The sequence below is a fragment of the Streptopelia decaocto genome, assembly GCF_964273445.1.
Source record: "Streptopelia decaocto genome assembly, chromosome: 4".
Taxonomy (NCBI): domain Eukaryota; kingdom Metazoa; phylum Chordata; class Aves; order Columbiformes; family Columbidae; genus Streptopelia; species Streptopelia decaocto.
Window position 1 is genome coordinate 36,325,333 of NC_138658.1, and position 12,649 is coordinate 36,337,981.

At 34.4% G+C, this 12,649-nt stretch overlaps 1 protein-coding gene across 5 annotated transcripts in view; it reads right to left on the reverse strand.

Moving 5' to 3' along the window:
* The window catches only part of MARCHF1 (membrane associated ring-CH-type finger 1), a 231,833-nt gene that overhangs the window by 78,352 nt on the left and 140,832 nt on the right, over positions 1-12,649 (reverse strand). For 3 of the 5 annotated variants that reach the window (XM_082050950.1, XM_082050946.1, XM_082050947.1), the window contains one exon: positions 11,087-11,226. The exons of the other annotated variants lie outside the window; for them this stretch is intronic. In XM_082050950.1, coding sequence (XP_081907076.1) covers positions 11,087-11,188 — 102 coding nt within the window. In that variant the 5' untranslated portion in view covers positions 11,189-11,226. The remainder of the gene's footprint in view (positions 1-11,086; positions 11,227-12,649) is intronic. 5 annotated transcript variants of the gene reach the window in all.

Below are 12,649 nucleotides of genomic sequence, written 5' to 3' on the forward strand. Positions count from 1 at the left end.
GTAATATTGAAATATCTATGAAATCAATTTTTGTAATGCTTTTCTTCTTTTTATGTCAGATCATGTTGATGTTGTACATCATAAAATTCTGTTTCTCCAAAACAACAGAAAAGATAAAAAAGTCACAGAAAAAAAAAAACTACTATTTTTCTCCCTCATGCACCATGAAAAGAGAAACCGTGTTTAACTTTGGGGTATAAAAATGCTACAAGCATAGTTACATTTGGTCCCTTTCATTTTAATGTAAGTTGGGCCAAACGTAAGAGCCTGTTTACAATATCTTATGAAAAACAATAATTCAGTCATATAAATTACAATCTACATTTTTAACAAGTAAATATTGTCAGGTTCAGTGCAGACTGGAAAAAATATATATGTGTGTATATATATATGTGTGTGTGTATATATATATATATATGAACCACAGAAATAAAAACCAGACACTTTACCACAAAATATATATATTCACAAAGGATGAAAACCAACACTTCTATTTAAACAATGACTAATGATTAGAAAAATTGTAATCAGTTGACTGATCTAGTACATAAGTTGTACTTTTCATACCATTGATTTTATAAAAGGATTAGCAGAGCAAGAAAAGCGAGGATGTATTCTTTTAGAAATAGGAAAAAAAACCCTATATGCACAGAAAATTAGAGGTAGGAAAAAAAAAATAACACAAACATCCCCTGCAAATGTTTCCATTCCAAATTTTAAGGATCACAGACATGAGATTCCCGTAACACTGAATACAAAATCATACAGCAGCCTAAAACATTTAATTGTCAAGAGCCTGTTCTTCAGCTTCAGCCTCAGCCTAAATTTTCCCTTCTTAATCTTATCCCATTACTCCCATCTCATACTTTATGAAACGTCAAGGGGGAGAGAATAAAAGACTAACCCCAGATGTAATTAGCCTAACAAGGTCACAGGCAGTTTTCTTTCACAGTCAACAGACTTGACAGAAGTTACACAGTCAGCATGAACATATGGCCATCTTCGACCACATACCCATTTTTAATTAAATTGATAAGACTGGCATTTCCAAGACCAAGATTTGTACTAACGCCTCTGAAACTGCAGCAAATTACCTGGATCATGCTGTTATCTCCATCTCCTGTGGAATGAACACTGAACCTCAGCCTACCCATTGATTCATTTCTAGAAACTACTAGGTCTTCTGCCATATTCTCTCCTCCTCTTTTGTATTAATTATCCAAATGTATTTAAACCTTTCACTATCGACCAGGATAGGTCTAACGTCTTTGTCTCTGCAGGATTTAAGCAACTTATGATTGTAAGTGAAATTTTATCCTGAACGTTATCATGAGTTCACATTAGCGAGGCTGAAATCACAAAGAAGTGACTTTCACAAAGTTACATGGAAGTTACATACAAAGCAAATCAATGCTTTCACCAAAACAATAATTATGATCCTTTTTCTGCACCATGCCAGCACTTTCTGTTGCTGTTCTTTATAATAAAGGGGATACCAAAACTGCAGTTGCAATGCCAAGTATTCAGTGACACTGCCAAGTAGAAAACAGAACGATAACGTTAGATTTCAGAATCTTCCCAAGAGTATTTTTGGAAGAATCCGCTTATAAAGGTTATCTTTTATTTGAAGATCTGATTTCTCCCCAGACCCTCTCCTAGCTCAGTATTCAATCAAAATCTTATAAAAAGGGAAACTCATATGTTCTGCAGATTTCAAGAGGCCCTACTTAATCTCCTCTGCTACAGCATGTCTGTTAGATTAAAGTCAGAACCACAGAGAACTGCAATGAGGACTCGGACTGTCGCTATACAAGCTTGGTGCTCACAAGACAGTCCTGATATGTGCAGACTCGTGCTGCAGGAAAACCAACCGACAGGCTGGGTGGAACATGGTGCTGAATGTGGGCTGAAATGCCGCCATGATGCACCGACATACCATTGCGTCAGAAGAGGTATGAAGAGATGTGATGCACTGTGTAGCCTCCGACACTACAAAACCAGCACCATATCATTTGGAGCATTGGGAAGACTCTTACTAAGGATAGTGTAGCAGAAGAATACATATAGGGATCTATCTAGAGAGACATACAACTCCCTGTAGTTTACTACTGTTCTTCTTCCACCCCCGTCTGTAGTAAAACTTACATACTAATAGGAACACATGAAATGGCTTGTATGCGTGCACATACATCCCCATTTTCCTTTTTAGTATTTTGGAGTATTTTTTGCAGTAATAATTACTTTGTAAATCACTTAACAAAAAGTGAGAATGAATCCTGATGCAGAAACCACACAAACTTGTGTGATTAGGTACAATTAAAAATAGCAGGGTTGAAAGAAATATATATACATATACATATGAGGCAATTGCTGATTCTTACCATTTTCAATCAATGCTCTAAACTGCTGCTGCACAAACTTATATGCAAACTTATATGTATGCTTCACTCTAAGCATACAAATGGTATCACTAGAGACTCTTTATGCAAATTATTAATACACATTTCTGTTTACAGGACTGAGTTGCATCAATCATAGTAGTCAGCATAGCAGAGAGCTTATCCTAAAACAGTTCCTGGGTCTTGTAATTCCAGTAGTATTGGACTGCAAATAGCATGCAAAAAATATGACTCCTCATGAAGAGGAGTACTAAGTAAACTTGCAATTTAACTTGAATATTAAGTATTGCCGTGAGATTTTTTTACAAGATAAAGTTGCAGAATAATCTTCTACTGCCTTGTTTTGTTTTGTTTTTAACATGATGTTCTTTCATAGCTTTCCTTGCTGTATTACTCTAGCAATAAATGAACGAGCAAAGACATTTCTTTGATGCTTCCTGTCATCTTGGCTTCCCCATTACAGTGTAGGTTTTCAGTTAATGATAAGACTGAAGGCTTCACTGAGCTAAAATGAGAATAACCCATTTCACCTAATGAAAAACTTAGGTTAATTACTTGGCCCTGTCTGATTTTCTCATTTTCTAGAACTCATTTACTGGATAGAAACTGAATGGTGATCTGGTAATCCCCTCTTTCTTTCAGTACATATAACCCTACAGCATATCACCTGGAGCTTTACACACTTTAAACCAAATCTAAGATTTTTATGGACGTATTAAAAATTTCTAGAAAAATAACTAAATGATAGTGCTAGAAATAATAATAATACTAACAATAATAATATTAAAATAATGCTAGAAAAATAATTTGAGCTTTCAGTCAAAAGTTATGTGAACAAGTCTGGTGTACGTAACTCTTCTCTCCAAAACTAAAACAAAACAAAAAAAAGTTAATATCTTTTAAATTCAGGACTTAAAAGATGTTCCTTTTCCATAAGTGAAACAGACTAACAAGACAGCTTCAACTACACAAAAAATAAACAAATTACAAATAATTTATATGAAACAGATTTGAATCAATCTTGTGAACACATGTTGTTATGAGAAACAAGGTGCATGAAATATTTTGGGAAAAAATAAAATATTTAATGCGATCTATTTGAACAGTTACACAGGTACTAAACAAATATTTATTGTCAATGTCTTATAGTAATTTGATCTACAGAAAATAGTTTCTTGCAAATTCCACTGCTAAAATTATCTGTAAATGTGGACACCTAATACCTAGAAAACATAAATAAAATGTAAGTTATCAAGTTAAATAAAACATTACCTTCATAAGCTTTAAACAATACTATTAATAGCAATAATAACAACAATAGTTTATTCATATTGAAGCCAGCATTCAGGTAACCTTAATTATTTTTCTCCAATATTTAAGTTATTGTTGCTTCTACAAATACAAAATGATAGTAATTTTCTGCATGGTCTCCATTTTGGTTGGGAAATATGTCATCCTTTTCACAAGCAAAATGAAAATTATTTAAATGAGGACTGTCAATTTAAGCCTGTCATAGAGGAACCCTAACTGAAAACACTGGTCAAATAAGTAAAAATTTGACCATATCTGCCACGCACTTAAAATTATTAAATGACACTGGTATGCACTGAGAAAGAAACTGAGCACTGGGGGAGACTTACCCAAAAGCTCGGCCTACATCTGCCCCGCTCTAATGGTTTATGTATGCACAAAAAAGAAACGTAAACGAACTCTTAACAATTTTACATCCTTGTAATGCATTTGTGGTGAGAAGCCAGAAGGTGATGGTAACCCAGGTAACGACTGCTAATTGGCTTTAAATATAAAGAAAATCAATAAGATTGGCCTGGGGTGGCATGGCTACCGAGGCCACTGACAGCTTAGGCTGACCCTGTAAATTGTAAAGTGATAAATAGTTAAAACAGTTGCCCTGCAGGGGAGCATGCAGCATTGTGCAGAAAGATAAGCCCCATGTGGAACATCTATATCACAAGGAAGAGTTTCCATAGCTTAACATTAACAGATGCTAAGAGATTTACTAAATAAAAAGCTAAAAAGTAATCTGTCATAAAATGCTTAAAATGAACATGTATCTAATTAAATTTCTTCTCAAAAGGCCTTAGCACACTTGAGGAAATAAAAACAGGTGAGGTGAATCAAAAAGTACAATGAACAATGGCAACAAGATTTCTAGCTCAAGGAGAGCAGAAACACTGCCTTTAACGCTGCAGAAGTTTCATAATGTCCGTGAGAAGCAGATGGAAAAATGCAGTCCCTTAGGACAGAACTTCTCAGCACCAGAATAGAGGGACTGAGCCCAGTTGAGATATGTAGCACCAGAGAACACGAGATATTTAGGATCCTCCTCTCCTCCCCAGAATTTATTCAGACATCATATATTATTCCATAAGCTACCTGACAAAGAAGCCAGGAGCAGCATGCCTGAACCACAAAAGCTTCTACTCTCAGTAGTTTCTCTTTTTTTGATGTGTAATTAAATGTGCTGCACCCAGCTGTATTTTTATTCCAGAAGTATAGACTAAGAGAAGGTTTAAACAGCATATAATTTATTATACCAGGTGAATAATTCTACCTCTTTTGAAACTACATTTCTTGTAGAATGTCTCTCGTCCACAGTTTGATTCACATATACACATTGATTGGCTACTATATTAAAGTCACTACTAGACTTCCAAAAGCAGTGTCTATAGAGCAATTTTGCAGGTATAGTATTTTGGATTTCCAAGCTGCTTCTGCAGCCTCATTAATAAAGTCTACTTAATAGTTATGCAAATAAGAAGATAATTCAGATGAAACAAACTCCATATTCTTAGATAATTACTCCTTCCTCCCTTACCAGTTTTTTGAGTTTTAAACTACACCATTTTCTTATAACGAATTAAAATATAGATCTTAAACACCCCCTCAGCCCCTGTCAGCTTACCAATAACAAGCTTGCAATGTTAAAGGAAACCCAAAGGGATCCTATTTCACAGGATTTTCAGCAAGGAATTACACTCCCTTGATGAAAATCGGGGAGTCAAACACTTCAAGCTCAGATCAAGAGATCTCTCATATTCTGGAATTAAATTTTGGGGTTAGAACAGAATCATAGAATGACTGGGGTGGGATGGGACTTTTAAAGATCATGTAATAATCATTCCTACACTATTCAGAACTTTCATACCGTTAGCAGAACTTACAGCTAAACCCCAGCTTCTCGGTTTATCACTGGAAGAAAACTTGTACAGTGCTATGTTCTGGATTTGTGACAAAAACACCATTTATAACACAGGGATGTTTTAGTTACTGCAGAGCAGCTCTTACACAGTGTCAAGACCTTTCCCGAGTCTCGCACCACCCCACCAGTGAGTAGGCTGGGGGTGCACAAGAAGCTGGGAGGGGGACACAACCAGGACAGCTGATACCAACTGACCAAAGGGATATTCCACACCATATGACATCATGAGCAGCAATAAAAACTGGGCGGGGGAAGAAGGAAGAAAGTGAGACATTTGGAGTTTTGGTCTTTCTTCTCAAATAACTGTCATGCCCAATTGCTTTCCTGGAGATGGCTGAGCACCTGCCTGCAGATGGGAGGTAGGGAATTCATTCCTAAGCCGTCTTTGCTTGTGTGCATGGCTTTTGCTTTACCTATGGAACTGTCTTTATCTCAATCCATTATTTGTCTCACTTTCCCTCTCTGATTCACTCCCCCATCCCACTGAGGAGGAGTGAGTGAGAGGCTGTGTGGGGCTTTGTTGCCTGATAGGGTTAAACCACAACAAAACCACTTTCCATTGTTTGTTTAATTATATTTTAGAATGACCATTGACTATAATTAACTTGCTTGGTCAATATGTGTAGATCAGATGTGGTAACCTAATATCTGCCTATGTCAAACAGATAATTCATGAACATTTTACTGTTTCTTAGAGAAGCAGATGGTATCATTTGCTTTCATATAAAAAAATCCATCATTAAAGTTAAATTAGATGCTTTATCATTTGCTGTGACTTCCAAATTTCATTTGCATATACAAACATAAGTTATCTAGTTACTCACATGACTATACTTCCACATGTATTCACCCATAATTCTATTGGGAAATAAATCAGGGGAAATTAGTATGTACTAATGAGTACAATTCAGCATTAAGTATGTGCTCATGTCCCAGTAGCTTCACATGTAGAACATGATGTACTTAACCAAGGACCAGTCCATACTCCATGCAGAACAGACTGTACAAACTATTAAGAATATAAATCGTGATAATGCTCAAGTTCTGAATAGGGATCCCAAGAAGCACTGGGCAAGGATAGGCAGACATACAACTACTTCTCATCAAATTGCTTAATCAATGTTAATACATATTTATGTCTTCCCATCAAAACCATACATATATACTCCTGAAATCACAGTATAAATAGATACTGTCAGTACAGAGACAAGTGACTGATGAAGAAAGAATTTTAAACGGTATGTTTGCAATTATATTCATTATCCTTTCAGAAGACAAAATACTGCAAATATTGCATAGACCTATGAGCTTTCAAGATCTGGGTGGCTTTTTTTCAATTAAGGAATAAAACATTACTATTCTTCCCCCAACTCTAGCAAAAATCAGAGAAAGAGAAAAATGAAAAAAATATTAATTTGCATTTAAGAAAAAAACCTCTAGAGAATAATCTGAGCATCTTCAGATTTGTGTGAATAAATATGTAGCTTCAGAAGAGATAAATATAGTAGATGAAGCCTACATGAAATAGAGAAGCAAAGAAACATACTAGGAAGTAACAAAAAAAGAAAGAATTACCAGGAAAAAAATAAAACAAAACAGAATCAAACTTTCCAAAAAGAAAGTTAAATGCTAAAAGGTATTTTTGCTAAACCAATATTTTTTAAAAAATAAAAACAAAAACAAAAAAACAAACAAACAAAACAACAACAACAACAACAAGTGAATGGAAGATAACAGAGGAACCATAATAATTTGAATTGATAGAGTCTTCATGTACTGATCAAAACTTAGCACAGTCTAGGTTTGGTCTCAAAACTAAAATAATAGTTAGACAGAAAAATATATTGATAAAGTGATCCTAAATCTATGCAGTATGATAAATGTGTTACTGAATAGGTAATAATTGGTGTCACAATTGTTAGGAACAGAAAGCTTGATCTGGAATACTGTGTACAACTGGTCGCTCACGGCCAGACTGGAAAAAGAACAGACAAGACTTCTTAAGATACCCACGAGAACATGGAAATTGTTACAAAAGTGAAAGTAAAGTTGAAAAATTATAGTACAGGTCTCTAAAAATAACTCTTATGATCAACATTAGGAAGAATGAACCTTTAAAGTTTAGAAACAATGTATACAGGACAAACAAGCACAAACATAATAAATTCAGCTTGAAAAATAGATAATAATTTGTAGCTACAAGAGAAGCAAAGTAAATTCAACCTTTATGTTTCACTGCACCAAGTTAATGGACTATATGAAATTGTTTTGAGTATGAAAAAAATAAAAAGAGATCTACTCCCTATAGATCTAAAATTATCAGGACAAATCGCAAAATCAAAAAAATCATAATATTAAACAATATTTTTTGAGAAGTTATGCCTCTTTTAACTAAAGGATGAGTCAAAATTTTTGAGGTGTGCTCAGAACCAAGAAGCTGGATTTCCACCTGAAACTGAACACAAAGGGTTAATCTTCAAATAAAGTAGACTGATGTGGTAAAGCCTGGGGCTAACAGTATAATGAAGGAGAAATTAATAATGGAAAAATGTTTCCAAGAATATTTAGCTGAGTTTTGCTGAAATATTTCAGAATTTGATTTGAACAAAGCTAGAACATCTTATCAAATAAAATGAAACAGTGATTTTATTAGGCTCTTTTAATTCACTTCAATGTTTTCATGAGCTAATTTATTTTTTATTTTTTTCCTGCACTGTTGTTCAGTATTTCATTTACATGCTTAATGAAAAAATGATCATAACTTGGTTCCTACTCTGCAAGCAGCTCCTTCCTTCCTTCCTTCCTCTCTTCCTTCCTTCCTTCCTTCCTTCCTTCCTTCCTTCCTTCCTTCCTTTCCTTCCTTTCCTTCCTTTCCTTCCTTTCCTTCCTTTCCTTCCTTTCCTTCCTTTCCTTCCTTTCCTTCCTTTCCTTCCTTCCTTTCCTTCCAGTAAAAGATAAAAATATTTCTGTTCATATAAATTAAGAAGACATACTTGCAATTTTCAGATCATTCCTCTTTAGGAAGTAGCACAATGGAACAACAGCTTTGAGTGCTTTCTTTTGTTTTGTTTCTAAAAGGAAATAAAAGTTTCATTTGAAAAGCCTTAGCTGCATTTCTAAAATACATAGGACATTCTGCTGAATCAGAAGTGCAATCAAAAGGCATATGGCAGAGGTGAAAAAAGATAGTGTACACTCCATTTTGCTTCCCACCAAAACCAGACTGGCCACCTCCAGCCTAAGGAAGCAAAGAACTGTTTGTTTGTACCATAAATGTGCTTGCAAGACAGATCAAACAAACCCCCACTAAGGGAACCAGTACCACGGAGGAGCTGCAATCCACTGAAAAATTAATGTTAATTCAGAAGGAAGGGACTTGAATGGATTATTGTGTGTTTGTACACTTACAAAAAATAATTTATTATTCTTTACTCTCTGCTGTTTCATTACATTTCATTTTCCAGTGCTAAAGTCCACATCATCATGCAAGACCAGGTAGCCTTTCAATGCTGGAAAATTTTCTAAAAGTTCTAAACAAAATCAAAACAGATTTGAAACAAGATTTCAGCTTTAAAATGTTCATAAGGAAAATAAGGTTTCAGCCTATAGCCCACAAGTTGGAAAGACACTGCCAGCAAAAGCTTACACTGAATGTCATTTACTTCAGAAGTGAGGGACAGGAAGATTGTGGTTGAGAGAGTAAGAAGTAAAGAAAATGAAGAGGAAAGCTTGACAGGCCTCTAGAGATGTAACCGCTCTGTTTCCTATTGTGAAGACTATTATTCTATAGCCAATCATGACATTAAAGGACACACGGTATTTCCCTAGCTGCTTATATCCCTAGTTTTCTTACACACTTCATCAACTAAGCAGCAGTTTCATGCAAGCTTATTTTTTAACAAGTTTTAATATTAATAAGGCTAAAACATGCTAACTCTATTGATTCAACTGTTATGAACTGTATTCCCAGTTCACCATTTCAAAATCCCATCTGACAGACTGGAATGCTTGTCTTTGGAATATCAAAATGAATTAAAAGTTGATTAGCAGTCAAGCAGAAATCAAAATATGCGGATTTTCACATATCTAAATTCCTTAATAGCTATCACCTATTACTAGAAATACCCAAACATTAATAGTAATTAAATAAAATTTAAAAAGAAAACTGTAACAGTAATTAAATATGGGGATAATATACTTGAATTTTCTTGTTTCATGACTGATTGCTTTTAAATTTCCTTTTATTTCACTGAACAAAAAGAATTCCAGATGAAAGAGAGCTGTAATAATAATCTAGGGTATTAAGTAAATTATATAATTTGCAATTTTTAGTGCTGCCTTTTTATGTTCTCTTCTTTAGCAGAAATTTACATTCTATATAATGTACCACTGAACAAGATAATTTTGCCACATTAAGTAGGGCCTTTTTTTCACCAGAACTTCAACAACTTTCAAACAGATCATTGCCTCTTCATTTACAACTCTTGTCACACTCTTTGGAATACCACGTTTCATCAGTGGTATAAGAAATTATTCATCCTTCTGGTTAGATGTTGTCATATCCATGTTTCAACATCTGGAGAGCAGCACTTCCCGATACCTCGTGCTTCTTAGGATAGGAAAATATTGTGCCTATTTTAAACTTAATAATGTAATTTGATCAGGCATATTCAATTGAATATGTTTCAAACAATCTGTTTTGCTGTAGTCTTAAAATGTCAAATCAGCTGAAGAAAAACAAGTATATAGAATATTTTTGGTCTTACATGTGAGACAATATGAAGGCTTTACATTAAAATATTGGTTCTTACTCACCTCGGGATTTCTACTGATGTAAATGGATTTATTTGAATGAGCAAAAACTGCAGGATTAAAATTCTTGTCAACAAGTCACTTTAATCAACTTCATACAATTCATAATAACTCCACTACGTAAATTGTCAACTTTGCATTGCCTCAACATCTACTGTCAATAGCTTGGCATGCAGAAACCCAACCATCTCTTACATGATCATGTTAAATATATGAAGATAATTTTTAAATCAATTTCTCTCACGCCAGTGTACACATACTATACCTTGGTCCTGTTACAGGCAGGAGCAAAGAGCAAACAAGGTACCTTTAGATAACGTCTGGCTGTATTCATCAGGGACCAAATGCCGTTGCATTGATTAAGATCACAAAGAATGTAAGTAATCCATATTAGGACATTTCTTGCTTAAAGGCTTCACCATTCACAAAACATCAATACTGATTTATAGACATAGCATGCTAGACAGAATGGACCATGCATAACATAAAAGATGAAAAAATAACAAATGAAAAGCGTAAATAGCTATAATGTCAAAGGGTTTCACACACTGAGGCAATGCAATCAATGGCAAAAACTACATTTTTAAAAATAAATTTAACGCCTCTGAAGTTTGTGTGAGCATGCCACCGTCATGAAATGCAACTTTTCACTCACCAAAGTGGAGTTATGTGAAGCATCACCTGAGACCTCGGGTGTTCTTGTGCTGTTTGGAAGTCTGTGAGGGTTACGAGCTATCGCTTGGCACCAGCCCAACATTTTCTCCTTCCACTTATCCCTTCTCAATTTCTGAAATTCTGAAAATAATTTAGATTCCCTGAAACATTGACACTTTGAATTTATTATGTGCATGTCTTTGGATGCATGCCTTTAAAAATAACTTTTAAAGTTGTTTATAAACAAGCTAATAAACATATTTTTAGAACATGTTTATTTAAAGTACTCTGAGGGGTTATGCCACACAGGTTATAATAGAGCTATGCATTTTCAGCACACCTTACATGCATTAATACTATTTCAGTGTCAGCAAATTCAGTGCCTTCTCTGCCTGTTAAATCTTTCTCAAGTTGTCACTTCATTTAAAAAAGTGGTATTTTAAAGGATTTCTTTTTTTTTTTTTTACAAAATAACTGTGAGACTAGCACCATTCCTAGAATCATATAACATTTGGATGTAATACTCCATATTCCCTGAAACAACTAGAAACATTCCCAAAGCAGTAGCAGATATTAAATAGAAAGAAGCAACGTGAAAACATACAAACATGTATGTACTTATGCCCACACACACCAGAATGCCTGGCTTGTCTTGAAGTGTTACATTAGGATGTATTGCAAATAGCAAAAAGTAATGTACACACACCAACAATAAATGCTACAAACCAACTGTAAGTTGCATGTGAACTTATTTTTAGTGTGTAACAGTAATGAAATACCTTTTAAGTAACAATAACACAAGCTGGAAATACAGGTGGGGAGTTTTTAAGTGTAACAAGCCTTCATAAGTACTTTTAAAATGTCACAATCTACTTTTCCCAGTTGAAATAGGTAATTCAGGTATGCAGTGCAAAACTTTGCTAATTAATTACAAAAAAAAAAACTTAAAGCATTTTTTTTCTCCATATCTGGTTGTCTATAACATTTTTTAATTTAAAATGTGTTATTCTGTACCATCATGAAACATAATAAACAAAAAGATTAACCTACCAGATTGAGTTCCTAGTACTCCAAAAGAGGTTAGCACTAGACTGAATAAATCTGGAATATACTTACAATAATGCTAAAGACTTTATATGGTAAAGTGGCACTTATTTTATGCCACTGAATATTACGTACTTGTAAAGTAGCTTATCTTTTTTTTCTGCAATACATCTCCATGCAGTATTCAAGATATGTTTGTGTTTATAGCAGCCTTTCATCTTCCCAGGTTCTGATTTTGACAAACTACAGCTTCTTCTTGAATAACTACGGCTCTACAATTTCCACACTTATCACTAATATATAATTTTCAAAGCATGAAACGCACAAAGTTGTACTTCTCCACACAGCCTCGTGAAACTGATAGTAAGGAAAAAGTGGAAACTAGCCTTAGCTTTATTGCACTGGAGAAGATGAGTGAGTCTACAGGTGAAGTGATTCTTACTAATTCTTCAGTCATTGAAATCTTAACATGAGATAAAAATATATGCCAGTAAATCATTAGCAACATGAAAACTGCCAC